The following is a 12,431-nucleotide window of genomic DNA, read 5'->3' on the forward strand; positions in this document are numbered from 1 at the left end:
TGTATTACGCTTGATATGTTCTTCCAAATTATGATATAAGTCACTGGGGCTCAAGCCAAAAGTCTGTTCCCATAGTGGCCAAAGCAACCCTGCATTCTCAGGATTATGAAAGTACAAGGAGGGTCCTGCGAGGACAATGGTGCACATTACAGGCGTGGGTGTGTACAAGCAGGGGCAAGTGCGAGCACTAAACAGTGCTCTGTATTTCTCATGTAAATCCTGACAGGAGTCACAACATATCTGCAGCCTGGTTCCATCCGGAGTGCATTCCTTACTCATCTGCAATCTGTCTCTCAGTTGTTATCATAGTTACAAAACGGTTATAAAAGTGTTTGTAGATTGGAAACGACTGTTTCACAGAGCGTGGCAGTAATGGATGAGCTCACATGAATGTGTACTCTCTGTGTCCTGTTGCTGGAATGCATAATCATAAACAAAATATAATCTCCTTTTAGCAGAATGGAGACAAATATGAATCACTAAAAAAAACAGGCAGGAAAGAACCAACTTCAGAGGAAAAAAACAGCTTACATTTTTTGAGATTATATCCTGGATAATAATTGCACAAAATATATCTAAATGGCTTTAATTTACAATTATATACAAAAGTAAACGTCTACGACAGTCATATCTTACATTTACATAACATTCATTGTAAACAGTGATGAATTCCACATCAAAAAGACGATGGCTTATGTGCATTGGCTTGCTCAGCATCTCTGGTTAGCATGAAGAGCATAACTAGCTGGAGCTTGTGGCTTGCTCTACAGAGGAAGGCTATATGTTTATATCTGTGATATCAGTTGTTACACAGCACTGTCGGACAGTGAACATAGCTATTTGAACTAACTTTGGACATTAAATGCAACCTGTGCATATCACTTCATATTAAGAAAGCTTACTGCATAACAACACAAAGACACAAACATCAGAAACAATCATTCAGTGCCAGGAAAATGTCTTGCATTTTGTGTGCATCATCGAAAATGATCCATTTTTAGCGACTACGGCAGCAACCACCAGTAGAGTCTGAATAGCAGGGGGCTCCAGACAAAAGCAGAATATGAAAGGGACGGTGGACTGCAGCTGCACGGAGGTTGTGTAATGTCTATCATCATGTCAGGCTGTCCTTCCTCCACATTGCTGATAGCTCGGGTTGTCAAGAGTCTGGCCCTCGATGGACCGTAGTCCTTTCTCTCAACAGAGGGGGGCAAAGTGGGGAGGGTGCATGTTTCAATTAAAGGTGAGCATCCGATGTCGAGCCACCGAGTAAAAAGCTCTGATGTTAGCTTGAGGAGTTCTTCTGGAGAGGAAGATAGTGCTGTGTATTGAGCCAGGTCTGTCTCCTCCTGGAACCTCTGTGGCACCACAAGGAAACAAGAAACACATTTAAAAGACGGGATCCAAGACACAATTACACAAAGTCTTCAGGACTCTGATGAATTTAATTTCACATAAATGCATGAAATAAAGATTCAAATATTGATATTACTGCAGGAAGCAATCATAAGAGATAGTTCTGTCCTTTTTTCATTTGAAGGAGGTCTATTGAACTTTAAAGCAGGACATATAAAAGGTATTATGATTAAAAATAAAAATCATACCTCTGTGTTTTTGTTCTTTCTTATGATTCTATCCAGTGTCTGTTTTAGATCAATGATTAAAGAATGATTTAAGTGCTCATCCCAGAGATTTCTGAGAAGCACGTGCCAGGAGTCCAGGAGGACTACTGCAGCAGGGAACACACAGCACTAGAGGGAAATGAAGAATGACAAAACAACAACAAAGTTAGTTTTAGTGCGCAAAACACATGTGACTAATCACCACAGAAACCACATCAATTACTCAGTTACAAATAAGACTCAAAGTGACAACAGTTTACTGCTAAACTGAGTTTAGCAGTAAACTGTAAAGATAGAGCTGAAGATCAGGCGAAAGCTAATTAAATAAAATATCTTGTTAAAGAAACCAAAAAGTCTTTCAATATAAGACTGATGAAAACTGTTATCATGCTTTAACATGTATGACTAATTTATTGCACATCCTCACTTCCCCTTCTTATCTGACAACTCACCGGATCAGTGTCACAGAGCATGCTTCTTGTGTAGCGGTGCTCTACATAGTAATCTTTAGGAAATACTGTCCGCTAGAATGAAAAAGAAAAGCAAAGAAAAAGATTATAATTAACCCACAGATGAAGAGGTTAATATTTAGACAGTAAAGAATGCTATGCTGAAATATTGAGTCTGACAGGAACAATATAAGATTAGTCACTTATTAAGAATATAACTACCAAGGTGGAACCACTCAATGATTAATCTACTTGGCTCTTTTGTGTCACACATGTCAGTGACTAACAGTTTGTCTTTTGATAGCTTTACAGGTTATCAGATTACAAGGCAGAGCAGAACATTTGGTCTCATTCATTAGAATACCAACTTACTGAGCACAATCAATACAAGTGGTATTTTTTAAAGGATAAAGATTATATCACTCTTACACAGAGGATAGTTTTCATCTAAGAAAAAGCCATAAAAGTCAAAAGCGTTTTAACTTACAAATCCAGTAGGGTTAGAGTCGATAGTTCTTTTAATATTTTTCACACCCTCCAAGTCAAAGTCACATCCACCACATTGGACAGTCAAGAGTGATAGCAACAGCAAAACTGTTTGAGACATGAGAGAGAAGGACAGAGACGAAACCGATTCAGATAATTGCTGGAAACTTTCTGTGGTTTGTAGGCTTGTACAAACTGCATACCTACTAAAAACCATTACATCATTTCCTTCAATTAGCTTTTTCTGCAGAAAAGGCTAACATGAAACATGGGCTATTTCTGCAACATGTACTATTGCAACAACAAATTTAATTTGAAAAGGAAGAATACTATTTTGACAAGACAAAACCGAACAAATTTGCTACTAACCAGACCCAATATACATAATTTTTCCACAGACTTGAAAAAGAAAGTTTGCAAAAAGCATAAACATGCATTTAGTTCTTGTTTCTCACCTGGCAGTGACATCCTTTTTATCTTTTTAAGAATGGACACTTCTCCATTTCTCTTGGTGACAGCAATCACACACACACAGACAGGGGTTTCTGTGTCAGACTGTGAAAGGCAAAGTTTCCTCCTCTGTGGTTTTTCTTGAGGTCTTTGACACAGAGTACGCAGCTCTGTCTTCTCCTTCACAGCTTGATGTTCAGTCTTCTTGTTGACATCCTTTTTACATTCCTTCCTCTTGAGTTTCTTTGGTACTTCCCAAAAAAATGCCTCATTAATCCACTCACACCATCTTGCTCTCTTACTTTGGATTTTCCCACTTAAGCCTGAGTGGCTGCAGCCTTTTCCTATCAAAGCTTTTGATTATTTTTTGTTTAGTCTTTTCACTATATCTCTTCCTCTTTCACCCCCTGCCCACTGACCTAGAATCTTCCTGAACAGCCTAATTTGAGTCACTCCTCTCTCTCTCTCGAAACTGGTTAATGGATAAAGCGGGAGAGAGACACTGGCCTCCTCTTCTCTATCTCTCCCTCTGGCCACTCTGTGTATCCTCACTCAGACAGAGGCTCCGCTCAAAGTGAAAGTGCTAAGCTGGATTGCTTGCCTGCTCCCTTTAAGTCTCGGCCCCTCCCACCACCACACGTTTTACCTCACTATTGACTGACCCGTCCCCCTCCCCCTGCTCCCCACATTGCCTGACCCCCATCCTCCCCCCTCCAAACCAGGCCCGAGGAGGCTTAGTCATGCAGTTGGAGCGTATGTTTTTCATTTGGACTCTCCCCCACACCTCGGTGTCTGTGGATCCCCTGGTCTTTATCCCTCCAGAGCCAGTGCGCAATATCATCCTGTTTAATCATCACAATCTATTTTCTTTTCCTTTTTTTCTTATTATATCAAAAATCACATTCCTTGACAAACTGACAAAGGATTGCAACACCGTACTGCCAGAACTTGCAAGTCATTCCATGCGTGACAGCTTTCTTAAGCTATTACTGTTAAAAACCAGTTCCGCAGAGGTGGATGGTGTGATTGCGACGTCTAACATTGTTGTGCACAGCTTTCATCATCTTGTGGTGTTAAGTTCTGCTTCCTCAGGTTGTGTTGAGCAGCATCATGTCTTTTGGTTTTCACTTGGATGTCAAGAGAGGAGTTCATTACAAATGAAAATGAGGGAAGTACAAAGTTGTTTCTTCGTGTCAAACAGGAATTCCTCTATGTCCTTTTTTTTTGGACACATGCCATGGGAAGCAGGACTGTTTCCTTTAAATTCCTTCTCTGGTGAGGGGGAAAACAAAACTAGAGAGTAACAGCAAGGAAACTCAAGCAAGAGGTTAACTCTCCCTGAGGAATCATTACTTTGAAACCTCCTCACCTACACTAAGCGTCTTTATGATGGGTATAAATATCCAGTCATTGTGCTGTTTCATACATTGCTTTCATATCGGGGAGGTAAATATGTAACTGATTTATAGAGCTGCTGCAAATGATCTTTGTGCTTCTATTTGTGAAACTTCCAAATGAAATCCAGATTTGAGCTAGATGTAGAACAGCATCACAACAGGAAAAAAAGAGTCAATTAGACAACACTAACATACTAGCAATGTGGAGAGGTAGATTCATTTAGCAAGGAAAGCTATGGCCAAACATAATATTTACTCACTTTTCCTTTTAATTTAAACTACAACATGAGTTATGTTACAATTTGTTATATAATTACTACAAACAGTAGGTATGGGTCAAGAAAAAAAAAAATCACCCCCCCAATTTAAACAAAGCCGTATGTGGCTGACTTTTATTGACTAAAGTTTGCAAGCTTCAGCAAAGCAAAAGGGTCAAATAACTGTGGTATGAAAAAAAAGTACAGCGTTTTAGTGGATCAGTGTGCGACTGGCTCATTAAGAAGCCAAATCCTGCTGATGTGGTCGCCAGTATTGGAGTGAGACTGTGTTATGCAACCATTTTGTATGTTTCAGGACAACAGAAAACTCTAAAAGTGTTGTCTTTCACCACTTGAGATTTGTTGGCTGACAGCCTCTCGAACAAGTTAGAGAGCTGGCAGAGAAATGCTGCTCTCCTCCTCCACTTCACTATCACTCCCTTTTTTATTCTTCCTGTTTGCCACAAGATGGAGCCAATTGTGGAAAAAAACACAGATGCCAGACTGACCTGTTCACATTCATTTATTTCATTTTAAAAGAGCAGCAAAATAGTTAAAGACGCTTTTTGTAATAAGTTAAACTTTATATATGAAAAGTGATTCCCTTTGACAAATAAAAACCCTCATACATCATCTGAACTGAATGTGTTAATCTGTGCTGGATAATAATCAGGGTTAGGAACACAACAGATTTCTCATTACTTAGAAAGACAATAATAGATGAGCTGCAGCCTTTCTGTCATCTATTCATAGCCCCCTTTCCCCCTTTTTGTGGAGCCCCCTCCACAAAATTCCCAAACTATTAGCAAAACCTTGCTTTCACTTTCCCTTCTTGAGTAGTTCCCCCTCTATCCAGCTCCCTTTTCTTAACCTGCTACCTCCTGTCTCTCTCTCTCTCTGTCACTGGCTGGGGCTTCTCTCCCCCCCTCGGACGGCAGTCATTAAATGACTCTTGTAGGTTTTGCTGAGCCCAGTCATCCAGAACTTGAGCAGCCTGACGTTGTCCTCCTCGCCTGGCCCCGTGGTACCGAGGAGGGCCAGCACCTTCTGTGTGTCCTCCCTCCCTCGCCCGTCCACTTTGGAGAACTTGAACAGCACTTTGACTTTACTGAAAGAGCGAGGATGAGCTGTTAGAAGGCTAACATATGCAAAAAAGTAAAATCTTACTTAAACTCAAGTAGTCTCCTTAAAGAATGAGTGAATTTTACTCACTTCATCCACTCTTCCTTCAAACACAGCAGGCAGTGAGACACCACATCCACAGACAGGTTCTCATTAGACAGGGCCACCTCCAGTTTGTTCAGTAACGACGGACCTGGGAGAGAACAAAGATTAATAAGTTAATCAACAACTATTTTGATTAGCGATTTCCAAGCAAAAAAGCAGTCTTTGGTTTCAGCTCCATAAAGGAGTTTCTGCTTTTCTTGTCATACGGGACAGAACAAATATTGTTGGGTTTTGGTCGGAAAAAACAAGGAATTTGAAGACGCCACCTTGGACTCTGGTAAGTTATAAATGGCATTTTTTAAGTTATTAAGTAACTAATTAATTAATTGATTAATCAAGCATATAACTTGCAGATTAACCAACTTTCATTTAAAACATTTTCGTAAGCAAGATAAGTCGTGGGCCAAGAAATTATTGATTTGTTTTTGATACAGATTCTTGGACACACCTCCCCATTCCCTTAAATGAGAAAGTATGTCTAAACTTTTGATTGTTACTGTATACAATTAGGTGTATATTTTGATACAGATCACATTTTTAAAAACATTTTCTGCTATTTAACTAAATTAATTTGAATCAGGAAGAGATATAAGCTTTCTGCTTTCAAGGTTTAACTAAGAGGCAAAGTGCTATAAATATTTTTGGATAGTGAAAGTGGCAGCAAACATCCAGGCACTATTAATAAACTCAGGTATGCTCACCCCTGTCAGTGGGCTGTGTATTGGCACTGCTGATGGTGAACTGATACAGTGAGGAGATATTGTCTTCACCTACAGCTGAGATCTGACAGCCTCTCTCTGAGCTGATATCCACCAGCACTGAAAACTCTACAGGACAGACAGACAGAAGGTAAATTCAACAGACTAACATGACCTGTGACATTGGTACGTGCAAGCCGACAATTAGCGAGACAGCGTGAGCCTTGAGACTCTTCTGTACCTGAAGAGCTGACGTGAGTCGGGATAGCCACATCCGGGCTGAGACCCAGGAAGTTGCATTTGTAGGCCTCCTCGTACTGAGCGCTGTATGGCACAGAACGTACACAGCCGACTGGGAGCAAAGACTGATGGGAGACAGAACAGCAATTCAGATGATAAACTTGGTTGGTTAGGTTAAAGAGGTATACATCTAGGATTTCCACTGAGGACATTTTGACATGTTATAGGAGCAAAAAGCACAGGTGTACATAATAAAACATAATGATGACTGAATACTACTTAGCTGCTTCCGTTTCAGTTTCCTGGAATTGTGCATGTTGGCTCACTGTCGCACTGTTTGTTGATGTTATTAGTAAAACCTGTACTTTTCCCATTATGACAAGTAAAATGTCTGCTGTGGAAAGTTCCTACTGGGAAGCAGCATAATCCATGCAACAGTATAACTGTAAACAATTGTATTTACGAAAAAAGATGCAATTACACCACACTTCGTATCAAAAATGATTACAAGGCTTAACTAAAATATCTTAAATGAACGATAACTGTCACATGAAAACATGCTCTGTCTTGTTTTTGAAACTCGCAGAGAAAAATCAGAGGAGCATGTACAGGCAAAGAAAATGTCAAGGTGTGTCACTGTAGCTCAAATAATGTTATGTCCTCAAGAATTTAAGAAAAAAAATCTTAGGTTTAACCCTCAAAACATAAAAGATGTGTGTTTAGTGTTTAGATGATTGTAAAAATGTGTTTCATTGAATTTACCTGATAACACACTATTATACCATTGTTAAACTAACGAGGAATTTCACTAGTGTTATATAGGTCATATTTAGCTACATCATAATAACATTATCTCTCAGCAGCAGCATTGTAGAGTACCTTGAGTACTATAAAAGCTGATTGGATGAGCCCGGGGTCTGCGCCTCTCAATATGACCTGATTTCCCATGAGCACGTGCCACGCAAGCTGACGGAACTCCGCAGCCCCGAGGACCTGCAGAACAAATCAAACTGTAATGTACAACAGCTCACAAATACTGTATGTGTGTGGTTATGAGGCAGTGAGCTGATATAAAAATGTGAATAAACTTCCAGAGCTGTCATGAACATTTCATTTAATTCTTGTAAAAATGTGACTGTAAGGCTCTCCATCCTCAAATGTTGAGGAAACAACGTGGTTGAGCATCTTTATCGTCTTTGCTTTTCTTTTCACTTTGTCATTTTCTGTTTCACATTATTATACATAAGCTCAAAAAGTACCAAAATGTACCTGTCTCAAGTGCCTCAGTGACCTAAACTTTGGACCAGGCAAGTCATCTAATTTTCCATCGTCACACAGGAAGTCATGGCCCAGCTCGCTCTCTGACTGGAGTCGCTGTGACTTTGAACCGCCTCCTTCTGCTCCCTCCCAGCAGCTCATTTCCTCTTCTTGCTCTTTTAGTAGCACAGAATAACATAAACAGAAATAGAAAATGACCAAATATTTACACGTTGAGATTCATTACAAATGTGGGGGAATTCCACTGGAAACTATTACACTTTATCACAAATAGGATATGATGCAATGTGCACATGATCCCACTCATGCCAAATTTCCAGATCAAAATCAGTATAATGTCACCTCTTATCTGTGACTAACTGCAAAACTAATTCTAATAGCACACAAGGGAACTTAAAAACAATTTATTTACAATGACATGGCATGATTTTTAAAAGTTATTTTCTTGTATTTTATTATGATGAATTTAAAGTGTGTTTTCAAATCACTTTGTAACTGTGACTTGTGGCAGAAGTGCTACAGAAATGGAGTTTATTTACTCACATTATTAACAGGGAACAGGATATTACAAACCCCAATTCCAAAAAAGTTGGGATGCTGTTTAAAATGTAAATAAAAATAGAATACAATGATTTGCAAATCCTTCTCAACCTATATTCAACTGAATACAGTACAGAGACAAGATATTTTATGTTCAAACTTATAAACTTAATTGTTTCTTTGTGAATATACACTCATTCTAAATTTGATACCTGCTACATATCCCAAAAATGTTGGGACAAGGGCATATTTACCACTGTGTTACATCACTTTTTCTTTTAAAAACACTCAGTAAGCATTTATGAACTGAGGACACTAATTGTTGAAGTTTTGAAAGTGAAATTCTTTCCCATTCTTGCTTGATATACAACTTTAGTTTAGTTCATGGTCTCTGTTGTTGTATTTTGCATTTTATAATGCGCCACACATTTTCAATGGGAGACAGGTCCGGACTGCAGGCAGGCCAGTCTAGGTTCCGCACCCTTACTATGAAGCCATGCTGTTGTAACATGTGCAGAATGAGGCTTGCCATTGTCTCGCTGAAATAAGCAAGAATGTCCCTGAAAAAGACGGCGTCTGGATGGCAGCATATGTTGCTACAAAACCTGTATGTACCTTTCAGCATTAATGGCGCCTTCACAGATGTGCGAGTGCCATGAGCATTAACACACCCCCATACCATCACAGATGCTGGCTTTTGAACTTTGCGCTGATGACAATCTGGATGGTCCTTTTCCTCTTTGGCCCGCAGGAAACGACATCCATGATTTCCAAAAACAATTTGAAATGTTGACTCATCAGACCACAGCACGCTTTTCCACTTGGCGTCAGTCCATCTCAGATGAACTCAGGCCCACAGAAGTAGGCAGTGTTTCTGGATGTTGTTGATATACAGCTTTTGCTTTGCATGGTGGAGTTAATTTGCATTTAGGGATGAAGTGACAAATTGTGTTCCAAAGTGTTCCCGAGCCCATGTAGTAATATCCACTACAGAATGATGCTGGTTTTTAATGCAGTGCCACCTGAGGGATAGAAGGTAACGGGCATTCAATGTTGGTTTTTGGCCTTGCCCCTCCTGTGCAGAGATTTTTCCGGATTCTCTAAATCTTTTAATGATATTATGGGCTATAGATCGTGAAATCCCTAAATTCCTTGCATATGTGCGCTGAGAAACATTGTTCTTAAACTGTTCGACTATTTGCCCACGCAGTTTTTCACAAAGTGGTGAACCTCGCCCCATCCTTGCTTGTGAAAGACTGAGCCTTTTCAGGGATGCTCCATTTATACCCAGTCATGATACTATCACCTGTTACCAATTAACCTGTTTATTTGTGGAACGTTCCAAACAGACGTTTTGAGCATTGCACAACTTTCCCAGTCTTTTGTTGCCCCTGTCCCAACTTTTTTTGAAAAGTGTTCCAACTCAGAATAAGCATATATTTACAAAAATCTATAAAGTTGATAAGGTAAAACATTAAATATATTGTCTTTGTACTGTTTTCAATTGAATATGTGTCATAAAAGGATCAGCAAATTATTGCATTCTGCTTTATTCATGTTTTGAATGACATCCCAACTTCTCTAGAACTGGGATGAGTAAAATTCTACAGAGCTGCACTGACTTGGAAATACACGGTATAAATCTGGATTTTAAATGTTGATTTGTGTTTGAAGCTTTGGTTAAATGAATCACCCTGTTTTTCTGGCAGAGAGTCTCTTAGCTGGCTGCCCAAGTGAATCAGCCTTTCACAGGAGACTTTTCAGACTGGTGATACAACATCGCCACATGGTGTAAAACCCATGACATCTGCTGATATCATCCTCCATCAAGAGGGAGAGACATGTTGAAGCACTGCCCAGGTGACTGTTAGGCCTTTTTTTTACTGCGTCACTGGACAATTGTTGATCTTTAGTTTTTGAACAGTCATAGGGTTGAACAGATTTAAATACAAATGCTTGCGCAACGGAATAGTAAATAAAAAAGCATAATGTGCAATTAAGGACAATTAGTTTACCTGTCTGTCTCTCTATGAGCACCAGAGTGTCCTCAGTGGGGGCTCCCTCCAGCAGCTTCTCTGTCAGACGACTACCACAGGCCTTCAGCAACCTAGAAACGAGGTTAAACCACACATCCACATGTCACGGAGAGTGACTACATGTGGAAAAAAACAAGATGTGTAGATGCCAAGACTTCTATGTTATGGTGGGTCTGTCAGTATATTGACTCACCAGCTAAAGGAGGAGTGCAGGCTGGCCCAGAGGTTGGGATGCTGAGTGAGAGAAGTTAGTGACCGGGCTGCGTTGCCACTCCTTTGGTGTGGAAAAACTGCCGGTGAGAACACACTGTTCATCCTCACTGCTCGCTGGGGGCACACTCCTTGCTCGTTGTCAAACACCTGTTTGAGAAGTCGGTGCCAGGAGAGGTCAGAAATTCTGATATTAGAGCACTGAAATGTGAATGTCAACAGAATAAGTCTTCATATTTCTGTCTGAGGAAAATGACTGTGTTCATGTGCAGCCTACCTTCAGGGCTGTGCTTTGCAGGCTCTGTATAGTGAGTCTAAGGTGGCGTAACAGGAAAGGCCAGGAGTTGATAAGGTAGATCCTGTCCATGGCTACCATGACAATACTGTACCAACGCTGGAACCCCCTGGCGAGGCTGTCTTTGATAAAGAAAGTGTGTGAAAACACAAAACCGTGTTGTTCATCTCCAAAGAAAATTGGCCCTTCACGTCCAGGACACACCTGACAAAACAGAAAGAAAGAAAATAGGAGGGAGTATATGAGGAGACAAAGGAATAAGAAAATTGTTAAGTTTATTTAGTGCATGAGATGTGTGACTCACACACACATACATGCAGACGTACGTCACTGTTTACCTCACAGCTGAGGCTGCGTACGCAGGCCTGGCGGACCACACTGAAAAGCTGTGGCTGTCTAGGATGCTGGTGGCTCAGAAAGCGTATGCCTGTCTCATCATCAATACTCACAAAGCCAGGGTGAGATGCGGGAAGAGATCGGCATCCCTGTGAGGCAAAAAGAAGAGGACAATGAGACAGTTGACAAAGACAACGGACTCATCTGCAACCAAAAAATTATATCTTGAGTGTTACAATGTAGAAAGGGATACGACTCATTGTCAGTTGACATTTCCCTCCTCCATTCACCTCACACATTTCTCCTCTCTGTGTGGCCGAGCTGTTGGCCCTCATGGTCAGTCCTTCACCTTCCCGGTCCCCATCTCTGTCTCGGTCCCCAGGCACTGAGGGGCCTGCCTGGGAGGAAGGGGATGGGGATGGAGGGTGCAATGCCTCGGTGCAGAACAACGTCCGGGGGCCATGGAGCTCACAGAAGTGACAGAGAGCAACCAGAGCATTCATCTAAAAGGGAGAGAACACATTTTTCAGATGTTTATTGTGCTAAATGGGTTTGCATGAAGGTCATCACATCTGTCGCTGAAATTAACAGGTTGCACTAGGGTTACGACATGGTTATTACAACTGATAATAAAAGATAGCTTACCTTCAAGCGGAGCCAAGTTTAACAAATGACTCAAAGCTAGTTCACAAAGGGACATTCATTGGTCGCAGTGTCCAAAAATGACGTTATAGAAAAGGCAGCATGTTGAGCCAGTGGCGTAAAAACAAGTATAATCTTGTGCGTTTTTTTTTTCAAAAATCCATGATTCTCTGTGTCTCAAATTTAGGTTTTATATACTTTTCTTGTTGTGTTTTTCTTCTGGGCAGTTGCTACTAGCTGGCAACAACTGATCATGTGACGCAGAGTC

The 12,431-nt window shown here is 40.5% G+C and overlaps 2 protein-coding genes across 3 annotated transcripts; both read right to left on the bottom strand.

The window, feature by feature from the left end:
* Window positions 1-570: 570 nt before the first annotated feature.
* zgc:174888 (uncharacterized protein LOC558116 homolog) lies at window positions 571-3,600 on the bottom strand. Its single transcript, XM_044358555.1, has 5 exons — window positions 3,013-3,600; window positions 2,559-2,665; window positions 2,075-2,146; window positions 1,605-1,751; window positions 571-1,358 (listed from the first exon to the last, which is right to left on the bottom strand). Exons 1-5 carry the CDS (start codon window positions 3,023-3,025, stop codon window positions 1,005-1,007), a joined length of 693 nt encoding a protein of 230 aa, XP_044214490.1. The 5' UTR covers window positions 3,026-3,600; the 3' UTR covers window positions 571-1,004.
* A 1,566-nt stretch (window positions 3,601-5,166) lies between these two features.
* On the bottom strand, window positions 5,167-12,405 carry flcn (folliculin). Of its 2 annotated transcripts, none has more exons than XM_044358550.1 (12): window positions 12,167-12,405; window positions 11,812-12,024; window positions 11,524-11,670; window positions 11,168-11,389; window positions 10,874-11,040; window positions 10,660-10,751; window positions 8,096-8,259; window positions 7,706-7,819; window positions 6,828-6,951; window positions 6,590-6,715; window positions 5,874-5,976; window positions 5,167-5,769 (listed from the first exon to the last, which is right to left on the bottom strand). In XM_044358550.1, the coding sequence occupies exons 2-12, from the start codon at window positions 12,022-12,024 to the stop codon at window positions 5,562-5,564; spliced, it is 1,680 nt and encodes a 559-aa protein (XP_044214485.1). In that variant the 5' UTR covers window positions 12,167-12,405; the 3' UTR covers window positions 5,167-5,561. The 2 variants fall into 2 exon arrangements, with proteins under 2 accessions (XP_044214485.1, XP_044214484.1); XM_044358549.1 differs by having other exon boundaries at window positions 11,512-11,670.
* Between the last annotated feature and the right edge of the window lie 26 nt (window positions 12,406-12,431).

This window comes from Thunnus albacares, chromosome 8 (genome assembly GCF_914725855.1).
Source record: "Thunnus albacares chromosome 8, fThuAlb1.1, whole genome shotgun sequence".
Lineage (NCBI taxonomy): Eukaryota > Metazoa > Chordata > Actinopteri > Scombriformes > Scombridae > Thunnus > Thunnus albacares.